General features: G+C 41.4%; 1 protein-coding gene across 5 annotated transcripts in view; it reads right to left on the bottom strand.

Moving 5' to 3' along the window:
- SGR2 (shoot gravitropism 2 (SGR2)) overlaps positions 1 to 22,879 on the bottom strand; it is a 444,740-nt gene extending 421,861 nt beyond the window's left edge. For 3 of the 5 annotated variants that reach the window (XM_089378380.1, XM_089378378.1, XM_089378377.1), the window contains exon 1: positions 21,998 to 22,878. In XM_089378380.1, the coding sequence (XP_089234506.1) occupies positions 21,998 to 22,256 (259 nt within the window). In that variant the 5' untranslated portion in view covers positions 22,257 to 22,878. Of the gene's footprint in view, positions 1 to 21,997 lie in introns of all 5 variants that reach the window. The other 2 variants (XM_089378379.1, XM_089378376.1) reach the window with 1 other exon arrangement.
- Positions 22,880 to 23,996: the final 1,117 nt, after the last annotated feature.

Raw genomic sequence — 23,996 nt, forward strand, 5'->3', positions numbered from 1 at the left:
TTGATTTGCAGCAAGAGCAATTATGGACCATATAGAGGTGTATCAATCAACTGGTGCAAATATTTCATCATAGTAAACTCCTTCCTTTTGAGAAAAACCACGAGCCACGAACCTTGCCTTATATTTTTTGCACTTCCATCGGCTCCATGTTTAACCTTGTAGATCCATTTTGAAGTGACCACGGCCTTGTCCTTGGGTCCAAGCACCACTTCCCAAACATTGTTCTTCATGATTGATTCATATTCCTCAGCCATAGCATCTCTTCATACCTGGTGCTTCACAGCTTCTTCGAAAGTGCAAGGTTTAGATTGAATGATAGTACTCATGGCAGCCAAGTATCCTTGATACCTGGTGGGCTTCTTACTTTCCCAAAATGTTCCTCTTGGAGCAATATGATTTTCAGCATCTTGAAGTGTATCCTGGAGCCATAGTGATCTTTTCTTTGAGGTAGAGTGTCACGCCCCCAGGCCGGCGGTAGTCTTTCAATCGCTCACGGCAAGGTGCGGCACCACCGAACACTTTCTTTTCACCAATACTTATGTTCGTGGATTACGCCTAACCACTTTATCCTACTTAGTTTGTGTTTTGCAACTAAGTATTATTAATGTTTCCTTTATACCAATGAACACCCATACACATTCATTAACATCAGCGATTATACATGAAGAACACAATTGCACAGTATAAAGGGAGGGGCAACTCCCTGAACAATGAGTCTACCCGATAATATATTATACAATCTTCAATGTTACAAAGCTTTACAAGTATACTTGGGAAACACCAAATTTCATACTTAGCCAAATTTACAATCTTTGGCAAACTCGGTTGCCTAGCTCGTCGGCGCCTTCGCACGGTCGTCGCACGACTCACCAACCCTTTGTTCACCTCGTCGCACAATCATGTTGTTTGCCCAACTTGGGCACGCCTCCAAGTCACCACACACGGGCTCCTCTGCACAAGTCGCACCTCCGTTCACAATCTCAACACTTCACCAAAAGTCACACCGTGCACACTTGCACGACGGGCGGACGCTCACCGGAGTCACCCAAGAACCCGTGCCAAGTCGTCGCACAAACCAGACGCCCACACCTTCGTTTCACCGTTGGACGCTCCTTCGCACAACCCCGGCGCCACACTCGTGCACGCCCTTCTCCAACCGACGGGCGACCTCTACCCGCGCCCTTCACCCAAAACCAAGTCGTGTGCTACCTCCGTGCGGCCTTGCCCAAGAGTGGGCGCATTACCAAATCTGCGCCTTTCCTCTTGTGCGTCCACCTACTAGATCTGCGCACTTCTCTTCTTGATGAGCGAAGTTGTTGAGCGATGTCCAAATGAGCTTCCATGCGTGCTAATTTATATGAGTGGCAGGGCGAGGTCTTGGCTGCCCAGCCGACCTGCCCACGCCCTCAACTCCATCGCAAAAGCCTTCAAACATCTCGTCGGCCATCATCCAAACGTTCCCAAGTCAAGTCGGCCTCGCTTGTTTGTTGGTCGGCCCGTGGGTGCTCCTCCACGCTCCCATGCATGTATAAATAGCTCGCCCAACCTATTACGCACTTGTATTATACCATAACACCTTTGCGCGCCTAAGTCGAGCTCGCACCTCAAGCCGGAACGCGTTCAAGGACTGCAGGTCCTTACATAGAGGGATCACAAGGAGGTGGATCAAGTGGATCCATCGGGCCATCAACATCGGGCATGGGCTCATCCATCGGAGGTTCTTGTTTTTCAGCAACATCATCATCCTTCCTTGAGATAGGAAGATCCCTAGCTTTTTTTAGGGCAGTGTCTTCATCAAAAGTAACATCTCTACTCACTTCCACATCCCTTTGACCAGGTATATAAATTCGATATGCCTTTGAATCTTCACTATATCCAACAAATACACCTTTCTTCACAGAGGCTTCCAACTTGTTCCTTTTCTCTTTTGGTACATGACAATATACAAGACAACCAAAGATTCTGTTAGTGTCGGTCTTGAGCCCTCCATCGGTGATCAAAAGCTCTTTGCATATGCATAAGTAGGTGTCTCATCGATGTCAGTTTTGCATTCCATTAGGCATGCCATAAAAATGATGGAGGAGCTGGTCCTTGTCCCCTTCTTGGCTTTGCTGGATCAGGTCATGTCAGGTATTAAGCTTGTGTCATATTTGTTTTGTTTTGTCTTGAAGTCCCAAGTCTTAGGTCTAGGGTTTTGGTCAAAAATCACTGCAAGGGCATGAGTCAAAGGTCCATGAGTGCTCAGCAAGCCAGAAGGAGGTATGTACATATGTTCCATTGATATTTTTCATCAGGTACAGCTCATTTATACCTTGGATTTAAAAACCCTACCCAAGGTCATGTAATATTTGCAAAAAAATAAGGAAAATTTCAAAAGTCTTCAAAATGCCGGCAATAACCCTGGTCTCCTCGCCAGACTCCATCAGATGGTCAACCTGCAAAAAGAATGAAGTTAAAGCGCCTCAAAAGCTAAATTCAGGACAAAGCAACTCAAAAAGCAGTGTTAAAAGTGAATGTCAAAATAGAACATTAGAGAGTGGGTTTTGTAAATTAATTTTTTCAAATTGAACCTACAAGAGGTAAATTTCCCTCTAAACATCTTCATTATGCCTCTATGAGCTAGCAAAGAGGAGCAAGAGGGCGAAAATAGTGAAGGAGGTCGAATTGCAGTGAAATTGGAGAGTTTCTCTGGTGCGCGACCACTCGGGCAGGGTGCGCGACCACCTGGGCGGTGCGCGACCACTCGAGCCCTCCTCCGCAGTGCAAATTTTACACTGGCGCGACCACTCGAGCTGCGCGCGACCACTCCAACCCTGCGCGCGACCACTCGAGCTGTAACTTGCAGAACCGGCCCAAACTCACTCAAATTGCCTTGTGACTTGTAAATTGCTCGAGCATACTTCTCAGCATTTTGCAGGCAGGGCAGCAGTCAACTTTGTCTATTTTCTCCACCTTGCTCAATAACACCATGTCAACCACTGAAACTAATGAGCAAGGTGATGACCGGTCTTCTTCTACGGAGGTTGAGGCACAGCAGAGGCCTCGTAGGGGTGGCAAAGGTGGTCATCATAGGAGAGAAGAGCCCACATCTTTAGCAGAATTACAGGCTTGCCCATTGGCAGTGACTTGTTTCCAGTACATGTCATGTTTCCAGTTTTGCGAGAGGCTTGCCCAGATTCAGCACCACAGGGAGTTGGCCCGGCTATTTGTTTTGCGCCTTCATGATGGGCAGGTTACTCTTGCAGGGGTGAATTTTGTGTTTTCTCCTGAGATGATTTCAGAGGCTACCGGGATACCCAATGTGGGTGAGGTGTGGCCAAAGCGCAAATGGCTGGATTTTGTTTATTTTGAGCCATATGTCAGGCCAGCATTCGTACATCACCTGTCAGGGAACTTTCCTTTCAGATTCCTCCGAGAGGAGTATGCTCCGATCATGCGGCTTATCATGCATTACTTCACATGTGAGGGAAGGTTTTCACGAGTCTTTGCTTGTCACATTCGCCTGTTGATGCACTTTACCCGAGTGAGGATGATGAACATCCCGGTTTACTTCTTCCAGGACATTCAGAGGATGGTGTCCGTGTTTCAGAGGCAGTCCCCAGCTCAGCAGCATAGGAGTTTGTGCCATCATGGTCTCATCCAGCTCATTGTTTCCCATCAGTTGAGTCAGCAGGGCATTCCATGGGCAGACTTCATTTCTCATGAGTTCTTTACAGTGCCACCACAGCCACACCCAGAGCCAGAGGCCATTCATGAGGCGGGAGGTCCATCACACCAGCCCGAGATTATTGTTCCGAGACATGTTGCTTCCCCACCGCAGCTTACATATCAGAGGGGTCATAGGACCTTATTTGCAGCAGCTCGACGAGTGTTATCTCCACACCAGGTGGAAGGGGCCTCACATTCTTCATCAGCAGAGGCAGTACGGGAGGGCAAGCAGCCCATGATTGAGGATGGGAGAGCTGGTGATACACATGATGATTTCATTGGTCGTGATGCCCGCTCTCCTTCTTCAGATTTTTATGAGATTATCAGGCAGAGAGAGGAGGAGAACCTCGTGTTGCAGCAAAAGCTCCAAATGGCTCAATGGACCATCACTTATCTAGAACAGCGCACCAAACAATTAGAAGAAGAAAAAGAACTTGATGAGCTATGGAGGATCCGCAGTGATCGAACTTTGAACCGTAGGAGGCCCGGTGACCCATTGCCTGCTGACCGGGAGTCCATGCTTATCCGTGTGAATGCACACTTGGAGAGACTGTTGGAGAAAGCCAACCAAGACAAGAGGCTGCTACGGAACATGAAAACTCATTATTGGGCGAGAATGCATGTTTGCAAAGCAAAAATGAAGATACTCCAAAGGAAGTTGTCCAAGGCCCGCAAGAGGAGGAAGAAGACCAACCCGCTCCGTATCTTGGTTGAGGCCTCTCTTACTCACCATGATACTCATTAGCCTCCTCCTGGCAGCAAACTCAAGAAATTTTGAGAGTTTTGAGGCATTTTTGGCATTTTTGAGAATTTTACAGGTTTTAGCCATTGGAGTGGTCTCACCCCGCGCGCGACCACTCGGGGGGACAGCTCAGAATGAGAAAAGCTTTGCATTTTTGGAATTGTCATGCAAAAATACACTTGCCTATGCATGGGGTCAAATTTTTATGGAGATTTGGGCCTCCAAAAGCTCAAAATACATGCAAATTTTGACTTTCTGCCCCTTTTTTGAGTTGCAGAAAGCTGCCTTGGGAGAAATGACTTTTGAGGGGTCAAATCAACTCCAAATTCAGAAATTCCAGTTGGGTTGGAAAGTAGACTCACAGACCTTTCCAATGAGCTATCTTGCACCTGATTTGGACACCAGGAAGGCCCTCAAACACAGCTGCCAATGTGCGCGACCACTCCAAGGGAGGGGCGCGACCACTCAGGGAAATTTCACCATTTTGACTATTTCGGCCTGCAAAACACTGTTTTTACTATGGTTGACTCTTAATGCTTGTAAATGATGGATTGTTGGGTAATTTTCATGGCACATGGATACATTTACTCTCCTTTAACACTTCTAGAAGTTTCCTTGATGTAAATAGTGAATATTAAATGCATGGATGGGTTACCTAAGTTTTAGAGGCAAGTTGTTTTGACTGCCTATTATCTAGTGCTCAGTTTAGAATTAGTTGAAACAGCTCCTAGAAAGCTGAGCTCGACCCCTAGAGGTGGGGAAAGGAGTTAGATGATCTATATTATGCCTTCTCTTGCTCATTTTCATGGTTGGACTCTTGAGGGAGAAGCTCCTATTGTATATTTTACTTGTATCTCTGCAATTTGAGGAAAGGGAAGACCAGGGTTTTGCAGACATCATTGGGATTCTTGTGGACTATTGTGTTGATGGTGTGTTCTCTTATTGTAATTGTAAGTGTGTTTATGTGTTCCATCTCTTTCTTTACTGCAGCTTATTAAACAAATGAAGTGATAAAGTTTGAATTCATGCTTGCCATGCTCAGCTTTCAAATTTGTTTAATGTTTATGTTTTCCACTGTCCAGAGAGGATTCAAAGTCATTGTTTGCCCTCTTTAGCTTCTCTTTTTTCTTCCTTGATCATCCATCTCAGCTAAAGGCATCAGCACAAACTCCTACCTTGCCCCAAAGACCCACCTGCAAAAACTGAGCTCAATCCCCGCACCCTGAATTGCACTCCCTCCAATTGCCACCAAAAACCCCAAAAAACTTTAAATCAACCCCCCTTATCAGTTTACTAGCTTAATATTAGTGTTCCTAATTGGGTCAGCTCATCCTATTGAAAGATCTACCGAGTTTGACCGGAGAGAGCCTTCTCATACCCCGTAGGGCTAGCTACGAGGTGAAATGGTTTGATGTTGCCTTGAAGGTTTACCTTCCTCAGCCTAGGGTGAAATCTCAAGCGCTAACAGATTCTAAAATGAGCAACATCAGGTTTCTTACCAATGAAGAATTCTTCGAGTGTCTTGAAATTCAAGCTTTGATGAGGGCTCCTATTTTGAACGTACACAACAGTGTTTGTAGCATCTCCCCATAAAAACTTCAATAGATCTTGATCATAAATCATGGCATGGATGGCTTCCATAATAGTTCGAATCTTTCTCTGGGGAACTCCATTTTATTGTGGATTATATGGAACTGTTGTCTCCCTCTTAATACCTGCCTCTTTGCAAAAGTCATTGAATTCATTAGATTCATACTCAATTCCTTTGTCAGTTCTTAATGTATTGATCTTCTTTCCTGTATGATTCTCCACCAAGGCTTTGAAAAAACAGAACCATCTAAATACTTCATCCTTCTTCTTTAGGAAATAAATCCAAGTCGTGCAAGATAAGTCATCCACAAATATCACATAGTATAAGTATCCTCCCAATGAAGTCGCGAGCAAAGGACCAGCCATGTCAAAATGGACCAATTGAAGAATATTAGATGGCTTGCTTTCACCAAAAGGGAATGGTCCCTTTGTATGTTTTCCAGTTGCACAACCTTGACAAACTCCTTCATGATTCATATGAAACTAGGGCATCCATATGAACATCTTCTTTACACTAGATGAGCAGATATTTGGTGCCATAGCTCACATTGAATAGAGGTGTCATTAGCCAAAGCTCCCAAGGGACTTCCACCAACTTGATAAAGACCATCAACCCTAAACCCAAGAGTAAAAGCATCTTTAAAGTTCCTATGCCATGCACGTACCTTGCCATCAATGAAAGCTACCTTGAAGCTTTGTCTTCCATTGCAGAAATAGACACCTAATTCTTCTTCAAATTGGGCACATACAAAACTTCCTAAAGATGTATGGTTTGATCATAGTTCAAGTGAAGAGTAACAATTCCTATCATGTTCACGAGGTAGGTGGCATTGTCTCCAAGAATAATATTTAGATTAGTCTTCTTCTCAACTAAATTTGAGAGAACCTCCTTATATCCAATGAAGTGCCTTGAGTCTCCACTATCAAATTATCAATTAACCAATGATCCAAGGTTTCCGAAGGAGAGGTAGTAGATAAAGCAAAAATAAGATAATACTCATTCTGTTTTTCAACAACATTATTTTCATCATACCTGGCATTTCTTGTTCTCTTGGGAGGTCGATTATTTCCTTCTCAAGCAGCAAGAGCATTTCTTTTTCCTTTGTTATTAGACCTGTTGTTTCTTTGATTGTTGTTGTTGTCCCTTGGAGGATTTTTCTTGTTAGGACATTCTTTAGCATAGTGGCCAAACTTGTTGCAATTGTAGCATCTTCCTTTGTCTTTTCCTTTCAATCCCTTATTAGATCCTTGACCCTGCTTTCTTGAATTAGAAGGACCAACTTCATTCCTCCTTTTAACATGGGTAGAGAAGGCAGTAGGTTAATTTCCATCGAAAGACTCGTCTCTTTCCATCATCCTTATTTCCTCTTGAGTGCATCTAGCCAATAGTTCATCAAAACTAGGTATCTTGTCATTGTTGAGAATAGTGGCGACATGTTTCCCATGGTCTTGAAATACCTCCAAGAGCAATAAGGATGAGTTCCACGTCAACAATAACTTCTCCAATATATAGCAAATCATTCTTTACTTGAGTTATTCTCATGAAGTAAGCTTGTATGGACTCCTCTTTGTCCATCTTGATATCTCTCAACTTGTTCTTGAGAAAGAGAATTTGATTTGCATTGTTGACTTTGAACATCCCAATATTTTTCTCATACATTTCCTTTGAAGTTCCCAAGTCAGAAATAAAAGATTAAATGCTTTTGAATGGAGTCAACTAAGATTTTCCTAGCTTTGACCTCACCCTTTCTATAGTTTGTTCTAGTAGTAGCAGGTGCATTTGAAGAAGGCTCCACCACTTTTCCGTGCACATAATCCAACACTTCATGTTCCTCTGAGGTCAAACCAAGAGACATCTTCTAGGGATGATAATGTGACTTGTCATTGAGCTTATCCTCCGTCTTGAAATATGAGGTAGCATCCATGGAGAATTGTCCCACTAGTTCTTATCCAATAGTAGCAAGAATTCCAAAAGTGATTGCTTGCTTCTTCCTTGGGCTTGTCTTCACCTTGGCACTGATACCATGTTAATTTTGATGGTATATTCTATGCTTGCAATAGTTACTTCAACAATTTATTAGCCCGATAATAATTTCACTTCAGATTCCAAATAGCAATCAATTAGCATTCACCATTACGGTCACTGTAGATAGAACATCAACAATAATATGCACAAGACAACAAGCCAATACAATGAACACAGAGATTTAGGCTAATGCCAGGGCAAAACCCCACAAGGGGGAAAACCCAACCAATCCTTCTTATTGATTAATATTAAATGCTTAGCAGAGAGAAAACCAATTTTGTACAATGATGACAAAATCAAATTTAAAAATGACTATCCAAAGAAAGATGACCAACCCAATATGATCCAAATTTGTCTCTGCCAGAGTATGCAATTTTGAAGTCTGTCAACAATAGTCAACTTGCCCTAACCAGTCCAGTCAACAAAGGTGAAAATGTAGTCAAATAGCCTTCAATCAATTCGGTCAAACCAACAAGGAACTCAACCTCTTCACCAAGTCAAAACAGCCCAAAACAGAGATGAAAAACCAGTCAAATTGAGTCAATGTTCTGTGGTCAAAGTCAACAATCCAAGGTGCAATCAACATTGCTCAATGTGCCCAAAAATCCTCAATTTGAGTGCTAATGAATGCGGCATGCCCAAACAAAACTTTTTCAAGTCAAAACACAGTCAAACCACCTCAGAAAGTCCTCGATCAATGCTAATCAAAATTTGCTGCAAAAAAATCAACGCAAAAGATAAAATAGTCCAGAAACCCTTTACACATGTGGAGAAGGAGAACCAATCAAATGAAGAAAGAGAAATGTGTTGTTGTGATGTGCCAAAATGTTAAAATTGGCAACTAGGGCCAAACTCCATGTGGATCATCTTATTAATGGCAGCTGATATTTTTCTGGATCCCTCTCATCAAGAGGTGTAGGATTGATCTAAAGATCATCCGATTCCGATAAGTATTCATGGAGATGAGTTTATTTGTGTTATGGGACAATTCGTCAAGGTTGGCCAGCAACCAAATAAACCCCGTGTGTGCTCAACATTTTAGTATAAATAGAGGTGCCTTGAAAGTCATTTGGACGCACACACTTGGGATCTCTTCCTCTCTACTTGTCTTTGGGTTTTGGTAGGAGGAGAGATCCTAAGGGATAACGCTGCCCTAATGAAGAAGGCTCTACGCAGTCCTAGGAGGAGACACCTCTACGCAGTCAAGAAGGGTTCTATACGTTGTCTTAATGGAGATAAGATGCCCTAGCCGCAGTCCAATCTAGGAGCTCAAGTTGTTGTTCAAGTGTGCCCTAATCAGCTATCAAGGAAGGGCTAATGCTGCCCTATACACAGTCCTAATGGGAGGTAGATCTTGCCTTACCTTAGCCGCAGTAAGGAAGAGTCTTAGCCACAGGCAAGGGAGAGATTTGGCCGCAGTTAAAGGAGAGCTCTAGCAGCGTTAAGGAGGAGATATATCCACAGTCTTAAAGGTGCCCTAGCCGCAGTCTAAGGAGGCCTAACGAGCAGCAAGTAAAGGCCCTAATCCGCAGTCCAATCAAGGATACCTAGCCGTTGTTTTATCTACAATACGCAGCCCTAATCAACAGCACAAGGCCTATGTGTGTTGTAGGTGACAGCATGGAAATATATGTGTTGTAGGTGACAGCATGTTAAATAAAACGGTTACAAGGCATGAGTTAAGGATTGGGAATTCGTTGTCATAAAGAAGCAGTGCATTGTAGAAGTCTGCTCTCTAGGCCAAGTTTGTTGGGCAGTAGGCCTAGTCTAGGAGTGCAAGATCAGAACCTTAATCTGAGTTCTGGATGGATAGTTTATGTGGGCAACTATCTTCAATATGACTGTGTTGTATGTTATCTAGTGAACACATGAGAGTGACATCTTCAGTCTAATGTACGGCATGTCAAAGATATATACATGTTGTAGTAAATGGAGGACAGTCTTGTGGAAGGCAAAGACAGCCTTCCTTTAGAGGACAATTGCAGACAAATCTGGGCAGACATTGTGACTATTAGTTGACTGCACTTTGGGTTTGTTGAAGGAGTCTAGCTGCTCTGCTAGGTTGTAAGCCATAGCAAGCAGCTAAGACTGGTGAGTGTAAATGATTGCAGCGTATTGGATGCAGTGATGGATGCAGCATGATGAGTGCAGCATTGGGCGCAGATTAGTGATGAGAGAAGCTCAGGGATTGGGAGCAGCACAGTGACAGGTGTAGCAGTATGCTCTTATCTAGATAAGTCAAAGTGTTGTCTTCTGTTGTAAATGTACTATCTCTCTCTCTCTCTCTCTTTGTTGAACTATTGAAGAACATATAAGAAGAATTGATCAAGGGTTTCCCCACATTGGGGTTTGTCCCTGGCTAGCGCCACATCTTGTGTCCTCTTGTCTTGGCTTGTCTTTTGCGATTTATGTTTATCTTCTATCTGCAGTTTACTTTAATGCTGATGTGACTGCTAATCTGGAAAAGATATTGAGCTAACTGTGAAAATTGAAATAAATTTCTCTAAGCATAGAACATACCTAAACTTAACACAAAATGAGGTGACCATATGTTATATTCATAGTAGCTAACGTGGGGTGAAGAGACGTGTCTATTCACCCAACGGGCCGACATGAAGAGGGGCAGACTTAAGCTAACTTGAAAATGAGGCAATTGTAGGTGAGCAAAAATTCTAATTTTTGAGGTGAAGAAGAATGCCATTAGAGGTGATCCAATGGAGTGATGAGCCATCAAAGAAGGGGCTTCCAAAAGGGGGAATTAGCCACTAGTTGCACTCTTTAACAACGAGAGCCCAAGTAAAGATTTCATGAAAAATTGTTGATTGAGCAGAATTAGTTTGTGACACTTGTGATTGAGATTGGTTGTATAATCTTTACTTCTGCTAAATGTGTTAAGAAAATAGTTGTGCATTTGTTTAGTATACCTGCAATCTGCTAATTTAATAAATTTTTGAGTGCTAGGTTCAAATAAATTTTAACATGGTATGAGAGCTATAAACTCTAAAAACCGATCTCTGGATCATGCAAGAAGTTAGGTGCATACAAGGATAGTTGGATTTAGGTTATGCCATAATCATACAAGATGCGAAAAAAAAAAAATAAAAAAAAAAAAAATAAAAAATAAAAAAAAAATTGAGCAGGCTAAGAACCAAAGTCTACTGTACAACGACCAAGGTGAAAAAGCCATACAAGCTGAAGAAAATCGAATGGCAACCAAGAGTTTAAGTAAAAGTTTTTAATTATAGAACCCAAAAAAAAAACTTGAGGGTTGGTGGCTAAGTGGGTCGCTAGCCGAAGTGGATGACAGGGCAATCGCACCCAAGAACCAAGGTGACCTACAGCCAACTCCACCAACTGCCATGGAGACTGCAAAAGTGTAATGTCCCCAATTTTTGGATTGCCTTGTGGTGAGATTAGGAGGGATTTCTAGAGCTTATGTCAACAAAGTCACTGGAGCAACATTATATTATTGGTGGGCTAGGAGGGTTTTGGGGAGTTTTATTGGGTGTGACTGAGATCGCTTGCCATTTTTCATCATTAGGATCAATTTCACACAGTTTGATCTTGGTTTCGCTGTATTCCGACGATTTTCGTAAAATAAAGTTATTAACAAGCATAATTTAATTCAATTACGCTTAAGGTGTTGTTTTGGGTTGATTACATGGAGAAACGCCTTAGTGTATTAGCTTGTTGGAATCAAGCCGAAAAGATCTACAAGGCAGGATGATGAAAAGGGGCTTTGGGTGGTTGGTGTGATTAGGGAGGCAAATTAAGCATTTTTCGCAGTTAAAAGTGGCTTTAATTAGTTAATAAAAGTCACTTTATTAAATAAAGAAAGGAAAAGTGCTTTTGTTATTTAATTGGAGGGCAAAGGTAACAAGGTTGGCAAAAGAATCAAGTGAGTTATAAGAGGGAAATGAGGGGGTATCTATTCATCCTTGCATTTGCTCACTTGAGAAAAAGAACTTTGGAGAACTCTTTAGGAAGAGTCTAGGGTTTTTGGGGAACCCTCATCTGGTTGCTAGTTTCAGTGTTGAATCTATTCACCCTAGCCAGTTGGGGAGCGAGATCACTGAGATTTCGCCATTGTGCTTCATTGGAGAAAAAGATATTAGCAGAAGTGTAAAGTTCATAGTGTCATTAGTTAATTTTATGTTCTAACTAGGGGTATTCTATCTTCTTTACACAGGCTAAGCGACACCCTTGAAGAGGTTTGAGTTATTCTCTTTGTTGCTAAGTTCTATCATCCTCTTGTGGGTCGAGTTATCTTCTATTCATGTTGACCAAGTGACGGCCTTAATGGTCTGTATGTGTGGGTTGAGAACATTGTTGAAGAGGGCCAAGTTGTAATCATTGTAAAGAGGACAAGTAGCTATTGGAAAAGGGATTCGATTTCTTATTTGGGACTGTCATTTCTTGTTGGCTGGGTTTATAATCCCCTCTTATTCTTGTTGGACAAATTTTGTACCATTTGTGAGGTTTGTGGCACACATTCTATTGGGGTTAGATTGTCATAATGTAATGTCCCCACCATTTTGAACAACTGCATATTTTATCCATTTTTGGCAATTTTGGTCAATTTTGGCAAAAGGGTGGCAAAAGGGTTATTTTGGTATTCTATAATCTGGTAAAAAGGTGGCAAACAAGTCAACTAAATTTTAAATTAAAAAGGGACCCACAAAAGGAAATTATAAAAAGGGAAAGGGGCTCATTTTGGAAGGATATTCTAACTAATCATTTTCTAATTGCAACTGAGGAAGAGCTTAGGTGAGTTCACCCAGAGCATTTCAAGGGAGATTCTCCACCCAGTTTCAGTAGATTTAATTGCTAACCTAGTTGGATCTCCAATTTCGGTGAATTTAATTGTCACCCTAATTAGATGTTACTTGCGGGAATTCACTTATCTTCCTGCAAGAGTTCTAGAGCAAATCTTATTTGCAAGAAGGGACCATTTACTAAGGAAAACTGAAGCCTTGGAAAGGGCCAAAAAATTTGGACTGTGAGGGCCGAAATTTTAGGGACACTGAGCTCACCTACAGAGGTCGAAAGAAGGGCCGCAATTTCTTCCATACCCAAGGCCGAATTGGAGGTGGGTCAAGTACTAGACTTAGAGGGGGTCGAGTTAGTATTGAGCTACAATTCGTGGGCAAATTGCTGATTGAGGAAAGGGATCAAATTTCTTTGCTTAAAAAGGCAGATTTGTGGGCATTTTCCAAGGGCCAAGTCGCTATCTAAGAGAAGTCGAATTCGTTGTGCTATTTGCAGGGAGGCCGAGTACCTTTGGAGCAGGCCGAAATCATCTCCAACAGGTGCCAAATTTTCTATGGTGTGTCCAAAATTTTGTGAGGGCCGAATTGCATGTTCCAATGGTCAATTTCTTTGTGGGTGTGCCAAGTTTTTTACAAATAGCCAAGCTATTTTCCTTCAGAGGGTCGAATACTGCCCAGATTTGTTGTTGGGCCAATTTGGACTTGGAAAAAGAGATGAGATGCAATTTTTTGTGGCCAAAAGCAGTGCCAAGATAACATGGGTCGAGCTGCTTGGATTTGGGGTTATGGTCATTTCTAGGAGGGCATATTTGACAATGTCAACTTCATAATTCATTTCCAGATTTCCTTCACTCCAAGTTTGTAAAAGAACATTGTTGGTTAATAAAATTAAGGGGCAACTGAAGCCGAAGGGACAAGAAGGACATTTCGAAGGTGAAATGTTTCAGCTGTGGCGAGTTGGACCACTATGCATCCCAGTGTCCTTTGAAGAAAAAGGACAAGGATGAGAAACATGATCCTAAGGCTGCTTCAGCAAAGATAATGAGGATGAGGATGAGTTTGCCATGAGTGCCCACGCATCTCCAGGAGTGAGATGGGGCAATATTGAGCTGTAGTCGGGAGGACTACATATGGGTAGGATCCTTGAGTAGAAAACCTCTTGGATCAATTCCTTGCTACGAGAGCCCAAGATTCAGCAATAGCGAGATGGACTTAGTGTCAGATGATGCAGTGAAGTGTTTGGAGGACAGATGCAGTAGCTAGGGACCAATGATTAATCCACACAGAGCAAGGTTGGCAGCAGTGCATTTGGCACAGTGCAGGAATCAGCAGCAGTGCAGAAGATTCAGAGGGTTAGAATCAGCAGCAATCAGATTCCACATTCATTGTATTACTACCAACCTTGCTTTGTGCTGCTTCTGACCCTCTGAATCTTAATACCCATTAATATTTTAATTTCCCTAAGTTTAGACTTGGGATAATATTAATACCCATCAATTCTCTCTAATGGGTATTAATATAAGAGAGAGTTAAGTTTAGTTAATTTTGGGTTTTTTCAGTTGCTTCTCTCTGCAACTGAGTTGCAGTACGAATGCAATGTTAGCAGTGGCAGTGCTAGCAGCATAGCAAAAGCAGTGTTTGAGAGGGCGCTATAGTACAGATGTAGCAGTGGCAGTGGCAGTGTCATGGGCAGCAATACAGTATCAACAGCAGCACAGTGTTGGTGGCAGCAGCGATGCAGAAGGGCGGTGCTTCAGAAACAGAGCAGCATGCAGGTGGACACTGTTGCTAGAGCACTTTCCTCGCTAAGAGGGAGTGTTAGTTTTTGGTAGCATCGGAAGTGCTCTAGCCTTGAAAATTGGTGGAGAGGCTAAGGCACATGAGTTCTAAAGAACCCAGAAACCATTTGGTGAAATTCCACCCGAATTGTATTTTATTAAAATAATTAATATTTTTAATGGAGTTCCTAAGTCTAAACTTAGGGAAATTAAAATATTAATGGGTATTAACCAAAATATGGGTGAGAATGATCTAGAAGGCGGATCAATTCATGTTTTAATTTCAGTCGTTGATTAGAGACTTAATCTCGGCCATTGAAGACTCAATAGGAAAAGTATAAAATGGAGGCTTGGGGTTCATTTGGAAATACAGAGAGAGAGAGAGAGAGAATTGATCTGTGTTAAACACACATGGACAGCAAGAGAGATATGAAAGATAAAACATGCAGTACATTTTTTATTAACAACTGATATACATTTATAGTACAATATCTGACCATTGGGTTCCACATCCCAAGGTCTCTTGGACTCCTTTTGTCCATTCGACTTCCACACTAACCCACTTAGGATTAGGTGTCCAACATTCCCCCCTTAATCCGAAGGGTTATGTATGAGTCCAAGAAGAGAGCTGTAATACAAAATGTGCAAAAAATGCATGGCAGCACTAGGCTGAATGTGCTCTATGAAATGTTGGTATAAAGGGCGGTGGTTTAAGGATGACCACCAACACTGGAACGCTTAGTGCAGTTCCCGGAACTCTTCCAAAACTGGCAAGAAGCTGAAGTCTTCTGCTAGAGGAAGTGCTTTTATTGTTTTGAAGAGGGAAACCTTCAACCATGAAAGGGAGGTCTCACCCCGCATAAAAGGGAGAACTTCAACCTAAAAGGGAAGTCTCAACCTGTGATGGTTTAAGGATGACCAACAACTCTGGAATGCTTAATGCAATTCCTGGAACTCTTCCAAAACTGGCAAGAAGCTGGTGTCTTCTGCTAGAGGAAGTGTCCTCAATTTTGTTCCTGGAATTCTTCCAAAACTGGCAAGAAGCTGAAGTCTTATGCTAGAGGAAGTGTCCCAGATTGCCAACTGAAGGCATGTTCAGGGGCATCTTTGCTTTTGGCTACAACTCTAAAACTGGTGTGGCATTGTGGCTCAGGCTCGCTTGATGTGGCTTTGAAGCTTGTAGATGACCATCATTTCCCCCCTGTCAGATACAAGGTGAGATGATGGAGAAAACTCAACTGCAAGATTGTTCAATATTCTGGAACAAGTTCTGACATGTGTTTGGAATATCTTCTTGGTTGTTGATGCCCATTGCCAAGAAGCGATCCATCCAAGATGAATCTTTGTTCTTGCAGGGTGTTTGTTGCTGAAGCATCTGTGTGGAGAATGGCTAGTTTTATGCAGTGCTTACATGGATGAAGATCAAAACAATGATCTTTCAAATGGCCAACTCGGTCACAGTGTTGGCATTTCACGATCTGTTGTTTTTGTTGTTGTTGTTGTTGCTGTGGAAGAGGGGCAGAATCTGGAACAGCTAGAGGTGAACTGTCATGAGGAGCAGGTGAACTGTTATGAATGAATCCAGCACTCTGAAACTGAATGGGCTTAGCATAGTCTGGAATATGAAAGGACAAGTCCTTGTCATATCCAAGACCAGTTCTGTGCTTGTTGTGGACAAGTTGTTCCCAAGGTCTGATGATGGGCTTGGGAAGTGCACACTGAGTTTCTGCATCTGCATGTACAACTGCTACTTTATTTGAATGAACAGTAACATTATTGACTTGCTGTTTATGGGTGGTTGTCTCAAAGTTCTGAACAGAAACAGATTCAGAATGATGACTCCACTGTTTTAGTTCTTCTTGTTGTAGTTGGGATTCGAGCTGCAAAAAATCAACTTTGTCTTGTACATTTTGCAAGCAAGTTTGAATGTTAATAAGAGTTTCCTTACTGACTTTTACCATCCCATCAACAGTGGAAAAGATTAGACTATTCAATAACTGTAATGCATCATCAATTTGTTCCATTTAATGACAATGTTGCACAAATATCTCACACAATGCCAAATAACCGCAACTTTAAAGAATATAATCAGCCCCCAATGCTTATGAACATTGAACTCTGTTGTTCCAATCAATCCTCCAATTGTAGTATACCCCACAAAAAATATGGGGAATCTCAAAATCTTACGTCAAAGTAGTCTCAAGCCAAAAACTACAAAATTGGACTTTTTCTACCGACAATATCACAAGAGGATTTGTGGTGGGTGTTTGAATATATGTAGCCCAAAATAGGTTTTTCTCTACAGAGAAGCTGAATATAATACCAAATCAACTTTCTTGTTGTTGATCTTCAAATGCAGTCCTCCCCCCAAAACAGCGTTTAGCCTCGTGATCAAAATCCGCATTCACAAAATGGCAGGCAAAAGCACCCAAAACAGTATCTGTGTTGGCTAATTAAAATTCAAAACAGGAATTTCGGGAAATCCATACTATCCCAAAAGAGGATTTCTTCAGGTTGAATTTATAAATTCCAAAAAGTAGGAGAATTAGGCACCTGAATTTGACCCAAAACTTGAATGTTTAGGGCTGTATATATCCCTGGACTTATGAGGGCTGTATATATACACAAAACTGGAATTTCTATGCCTACATATATGCCCAAAACTGGATTTCTTTAGGTTTTTCATATACCATAACAAGAGTATTTCAGATAGAATACATCCTAAGCAACCTACCTTTCTTCTGATCTTTCATTGTAGAAACCCCCAAACATACCCGAAACAGGGTTTACACATCCTTAAATCAAGTCTTTTCTGGGGAATGTACGCACCCCAAAACAGCCTTGTTGCTTCTGATCCTTCACTTGGGACGCCCAAATAGAAGTTTTCCTTTGGCCTCCCCCAGTGTCACCGTCTGGAGAAATAAACGTCCTGCAAGATTTTTGAATGGCAGGGAAGGAGTGACACAAAATGGAAGGAAACGTAAGCAGCAGCAGCAGCGGTGGCGCAAGGCCCAACAATATCAACAGTAGCAAAAACTCTCACACTCTCAGTATCAACAGGCAGAGCAGCAAGATCGGAAAACCCCTCAAGCAGAGCAGTAGCGGCGTTATTCAGCAACAGCAACAACAAGTGAGCAAGTTTGTTTGTTTTAAAAAACGCTTCACCATAATAGACATAAACAATGGGTATATATATTTCAAATTTACATAGCAATGAGTGGCTATTTCAAATCATACCCACACTCACTATCTAGAGCTCCGACAGAGCGCTCATTGTCTGCCTCGTCTCTAATTCGCTATTTGAATCCAAGCTGCGAAGCCGGGGATGCCCCGTGTCAGCAAAAACAACATGTAATAAGCTGGTGGTGCAATATTCTATTGGGAGGAGCCGTGACAGTGACAGAATACGTATTGGTTCCCACACGAATAGCTGCAGTCAATTATCTCTTTCAAGAACCATCAAAGACTGTATATCAAACTAGAGAGGCCACCACGTTTCCACTCTCTTCTCCAGTTCCACGCTTTACAGCCTTCTTCCTGAGGGGAGTCATCACCAAACCCTTTTTTTTTGTTGAAGGACTTTCTTGGATTCGCTTTCTCGGCTTCCTAATTCTGCAGATGGTGCACCGCTTGTCGAGTTTCCTTCCGTAGGCACAACAATGTTATGCCCTCCAACTGAGAAATCTTAACGTTTTTTTTGAACCCTAAACTGCGAAGGTTTAAACACACTTGGAGCACGCTCAGTTCCTGAACTTGAAACTGGGCGAGAGCTAGACCCACATGGGCCACTGGTAGTTTTATCAACGATATGACTTTGTGCAGAATTTCGAATTGTTGATGCAGAGTCCTTGCAGGCCTCTAGTTTCGATACCAAGAAGGACTTTCTTGTTACCGAGCATATGGTAGTCCTTCATGCAGGATACCAAATCTCCAAACTCCCGAAAACAACAACGAACCCAGTGAACGGTAACAACAGGCGATGGAGAGATTGGATAATAGCTTTGATTACGCCCAAGAATCGTGCGCGGAACAAGGAAAGAATATGGAAAGCCCTGTGCGTAAATTAGAAAATGTATAGGTTGGCCAATATCAACGCAGAAATCAATTACAGGCTAACGGATAGGGTCAAAGCAAGCACGGGTGAATGAGAGTTGCAGCAAACCGGCGCTGTTCAGTCAAACCAGCAATTGCAGCAGAGCATTCAGTGCACAGAAAATAAGGACAGCGGTTATAATTAATGAAATGGCCAGGAACAGTGGACGTTGCAAAGAAAGAGCGCTGACAATTGCAGAGAATGCCCAGAAATGAGAAAATGTGTTTCTGACAGAGCCCAAATTAGTGGAGCGTTAGGTCATGCAGACAATTAGAGCAGTTAGGTCATGCAAGCAATTAGAGCACTCAAGTTTTGGCAAGTAGGGTAGAGCCAATAGAGAAAAACTGACAAAACCAGGGGCTCAAATTGGAGCAGGGTCAGAATTCGCCCGCTCTGATACCATGTTAAACACACATGGACAGCAAGAGAGATATGAAAGATAAAACATGCAGTACATTTTTTATTAACAACTGATATACATTTATAGTACAATATCTGACCATTGGGTTCCACATCCCAAGGTCTCTTGGACTCCTTTTGTCCATTCGACTTCCACACTAACCCACTTAGGATTAGGTGTCCAACAATCTGGAGTTCAATTTATGGGGCTAAGAAGTTGAGAAATTCGAACTAAGTGATCATTTTGTAGCAGAGGGGCAGTGAGAATCCAGAAAAAGGGCTTTCCGGAGAATACTGACAGAGAGGCGGAGAGAGCTTGCAAAGAGGCAGCACAAAAGTCGGGAGGAGCTGACGTTGGGCCAATTTGGGCCCACGCAGTCCTGACGCAAAGCCAGAAGTGCCAGCGCAAAACAGAAAAGTTGTATGTCACGCAGAATCCAGAACTATTGGGAACAGTCGGAACTGTCAAGAACTGCCGGAACAACCAGGATAGTTGACACAGAGGTCAGAAGAGGTGATGCAAGGTTGACGCAAAAATAGTCGGGGTTAGCAAGCCTTGTGTCGAATCAGCCGGAATTTTGTCGGGTGAAGTGAAATAAAACTCACTCAGATTTTCCGCCAGTATTTCCTCTATAAAGGATTGCCAGATGAGCATCCTAGATTTGTATTCAGATATTTCTCCTACATAATAACTATGAAACCGGATTCGTCCAAAACAGGCCACGTGTCTGAATCCCACGAATCCGACATGATTTGATGGGAATTCGAATCCTAAAATGGGACACCACGTGTCCTAACAGGACACCATCAAATCCCGGTTGTGTCCCAATTTTGGGATTCGAATCCCAAAAAAGTGAGGGTTTATGAGGTTTATGAGGGAGGGTTTATGAGGTTTGTGAGGGTTTGTGAGGTTTGTGAGGGTTTATGAGGGTTTATGAGGATTGGGAGGGTTTATGAGGTTTGCGAGGGTTTATGCAGAGATTTGAATTTTGTATGTATTATGCATGCTATAATGTTACTAACTTACTTCGTAAACAGTAAAACTAACATCTAGATGAAGATCTATGAGTGAGGGTTTATGAGGTTTATGAGGTTTGTGAGGGTTTATGAGGTTTGTGAGGGTTTACACAGATATTTGAATTTTGTATGTACTATGCATGCTATAATGTTACTAACTTACTTTGTAAATAGTAAAACTAACATCTAGATGAAGATCTATGTTTGAAATCAATGAATTTGTATCATTAATGAGAATTTGTGTAAGAAATATCTAATTTTTGATGATGATGATGATGATGGTTAACGTCCGCTAAGACCAAACATTGATCTATCGGGCCTAAAGAAACAAATTATTTATTTTGATTTAAGATTTTATTCCTACGCTCAAAAAGCTTGGAGAGAAGCCTCCCGAGCTCACTATAATTCTGACATTGTAAAAGGCTAGGAAGGTCAGTGTTGTAACAAAGATTGTGAAACTGAGATCTAATGTGGTTGTACGTGGGGCACTCTAAGAGGAAGTGGTTTAATATATATATAATAAAATAATATATAACGAATCCTACGTGTCATGTTCCGGGGGGTCAACGTGTCCGAATCCGACACTCGAATCCCCGTATCCTACGAATCTCGAATCCCCATGTCAGGTGACTTAGCGTAATAATAAACACTCAGAACTGTTGCACCGGATTTCCCACATTGGATTTTCCAAGGACTATTGTGTCCAAAAATAAGTGTGTCCTATGTATCTTATTCTTTGCTCAATTGTCTGTTTCATGCAAATCAAATTTAAGTAGTGTAGGCTGCAGAAGTAATTTGCTTCAGTATTCGGAAGAATAAATTTATGAATGTAATTAAAATCAAGTAGGTGAAGTAAATTCAAATTTGCTGCAGTAGGGGTTCTTTCAAAGTGTAAGAATTTTCACATGCATGAACCATTACATGTTTGCCTGCAAGGTTTCAATAACTGATTGTTCTCTAAAATTAGCCAGCGATTGCCTTACATTTTTAATTTCAATCCACTTAATATGCTTTTCACCTCTGACCCAATTTTTGAGCCTAGTCCAAGTCCTCCCATGAAAGAACATCTACCCTGATGTAAAGAAGTAAGTTTACAATGCAGTCAATCACCAGTCCACATAATATTGATTTTTCCTTTAGCCTCTCGCTCAACTGAGAATGGGATGGTGTTATGTAAAAATTTGTAATTTTGTAATTATAATCTAATAAGGTAATATCATGCCCTTCCATGAAAAGGCACTCAAGGCCGTATATAAGCCAGGGGCCCTCTATGTAAAAATCATCATACAGTTTTTTATAAAATATATACATAATCTTTTCTGATTAAACACTAAAGTTTCTGTTCCAGATGGCTTGTTGTGAGACCCATTCCTGACTTACAAATTTTCTGATTATAGCAGTTTTATCCTATTTTCCCATGTTATCCTGAAGTAAATCGGGATCAACTTTAAGATTGAGCAAAATGATATAACCTTGACTAGAGTTAGCATATTTCATTTCATTTCACATGAACTCCGAAGCCTTTTAGAAATAAGTGATATGTTGCATGAATTCCGGTTTGTTTCAGAAAATATTCTACAGAATTCTGCTTGTTAACAGATGTAAGATTGCAGAAAAGCCATTGAAGCATTCGCTATAAATTCCTTAATCCCCGGCCTTTCCACCCTAGCAATAAGACTTATTTAAAAGAAAATCATCATCATCTAGATAAGAAAGGATATTCATATCATAGAATTTTAGCCATTATTTTCAAAATTATTAACCAATCTTCAAATCTCATTGCTCCAATTAAAAAAGTTTACACGATTTGATATAATAGTATCTTACAGTCACATCAGGTTAGAGGCAAATTTAGTAGAAATTAAGAGGACTCACCGTTCGGAGCGAGAGGAACCTTGCAGAAGTACCACCTGACGTCTTCCCCATCGGACGGACTCTTCGTCTGTGCAAGGTACTTCTGTCGAGCCTCGCACTGATCAATAATGTCCTCCAGTCTCGCAATATTTGAGGGTGTATTTTTCAAAGCGTCGGGCGACGGATCATCCAATGGCTGCGAGCAGGAAGCCTCCCCTGAATTAACCGCCATGGACATCGCCGAACTTTTCGTCATGCCGGTTCCGTCAAAAGGCCGCATTCCGTCACCAGGAGCAGCAGTTTTCCTGTCGAATTCAACAGCGCTCTTGGCATTTTAGGCAATTTAAAGCATTGTACAAGGCTTAGCAGCAGAGGTCTGAATCCTGCCAATGCCGCTGCAACTTTTCGAATCTGTCTCCAAAATTTAGCCGGTAATAAAAATAAATAAGTTCCACATCGCGTGTCTCGAATAACAGCCAAATTAGGCAGCCGAGGCCAGAAAGCATGCACTCTTAGGGTAATTTGTCTGCTTCCATAAAATGGCTGGATTAAGTCCACTTGACTTGGATGAAAGTTGTGAACAAGATCACAATGAGAAGTGACAAGTAAGTTGTGCAATTTAATGGCGGTTGCCTGTAACTTCTAAAGGATTCACAACTTCTATTCTTCTCTGTATCCTATGTGATTCGTTCTCGGAGTTGTACTTCTCATAGAGGCGCTTCCATTTATACTTTGTGATCGATTACATCCTAGGTCGGTGTCAGCAGGAAAGCGAAATGAGGGTGAAGAATAGTAGATTTGAAACAGGGAGAGCTCTCACGTGAAAGATAAAAGTGGTAGTTGGGTTGACGACTGCATCCTGTTATTCTTTTTCTGGGAATAATAAGTTTTATCTTTCAATTGAGAGTCACACACACCCGTCAATGTCATATTAAGACTCCTGATGTTTTCGCGCTTCAAATATAAAATCAATCGTGTGCGCAAAACCTTTCCGCCATTTAACTCATTGGATCATTATGCTTTTCTTTCCCTGCAAATAAATGAACAATACCTGTTTAACTCATTGGAATGGTATGCTCGACTTTTTCATGCGATTAAGTGAATTTATAAGAGGATAAACTCGATTACAAAAAAAATATCAATTAAGTGAATTTATAAGAGGATAAACTCAATTACAAAAAATATATCAAAATTTTCCATTGAATTTGGTATGAATATTTTAAGATATATAATTTAAAAAAACCATTCCCTTCAATTTGGTATGAATATTTGAGATATATCATTTTAAAAAACAATTCGCGTGAATTTGGCATGAATATTTTGAAATATATAATTTTGTTCGATTGATTTGAATTTTGAATTTTTAGTTTTGAAATTTTTTTATATAATTTAGTTGATTAAAATCAAAATATATAAATATATTGATAATTTATTAAATAATTATATTATTCTGGGAGTGATGGAGACGCGTGTTAGGGTTTTGTGTTTTAGTAAATTTTTGGATGGCGTCGTTGCAAGTCATGGCATTGTAATACTCAGTGGGGAGGGCACAAGATAGAGGATGACAAACTCTTCTCCCTCTCAGGCAACAAATGTAAATGGATTCAGGCTATAAGATGTTCCAGGTTCAAATGACCCTCTGTTGCAGACTATCAAGAGATCTTACAAGCGATCTATGGCTTCGACCATTGACCCTCCTTTTTGTTTGGTCTCTAAGCTTGTCCAGAGTTATGGTATCATGGTTGGCCTTGTAGTTTGTGAGTGGAAGGTACCCATTTGCAAACACAGTGATAGGGGTCAATACCCTTGTCCAATGTCTTCAAGATGGATGTAGTGGGATTGGTAGAAGGTGAGCGTAGCATGACTAGAGGCGTACACTTGCTAGTTCTTGGAGTTTTGTTTGGTATGAACTTCAAATTGGCCTTAGTGCACAAGAGGACCTCGGGGAGTGACGAACACATGTGCAAGAAGTTTCCTTGCAATTTGTTTGTCAAAATGGTTGTCTGAGTTCTTCATGGGT

Source organism: Pinus tabuliformis, chromosome J, assembly GCF_031772625.1.
Source record: "Pinus tabuliformis cultivar Carrire ecotype Pingquan chromosome J, CPIR1, whole genome shotgun sequence".
Taxonomy (NCBI): Eukaryota; Viridiplantae; Streptophyta; class Pinopsida; order Pinales; family Pinaceae; genus Pinus; species Pinus tabuliformis.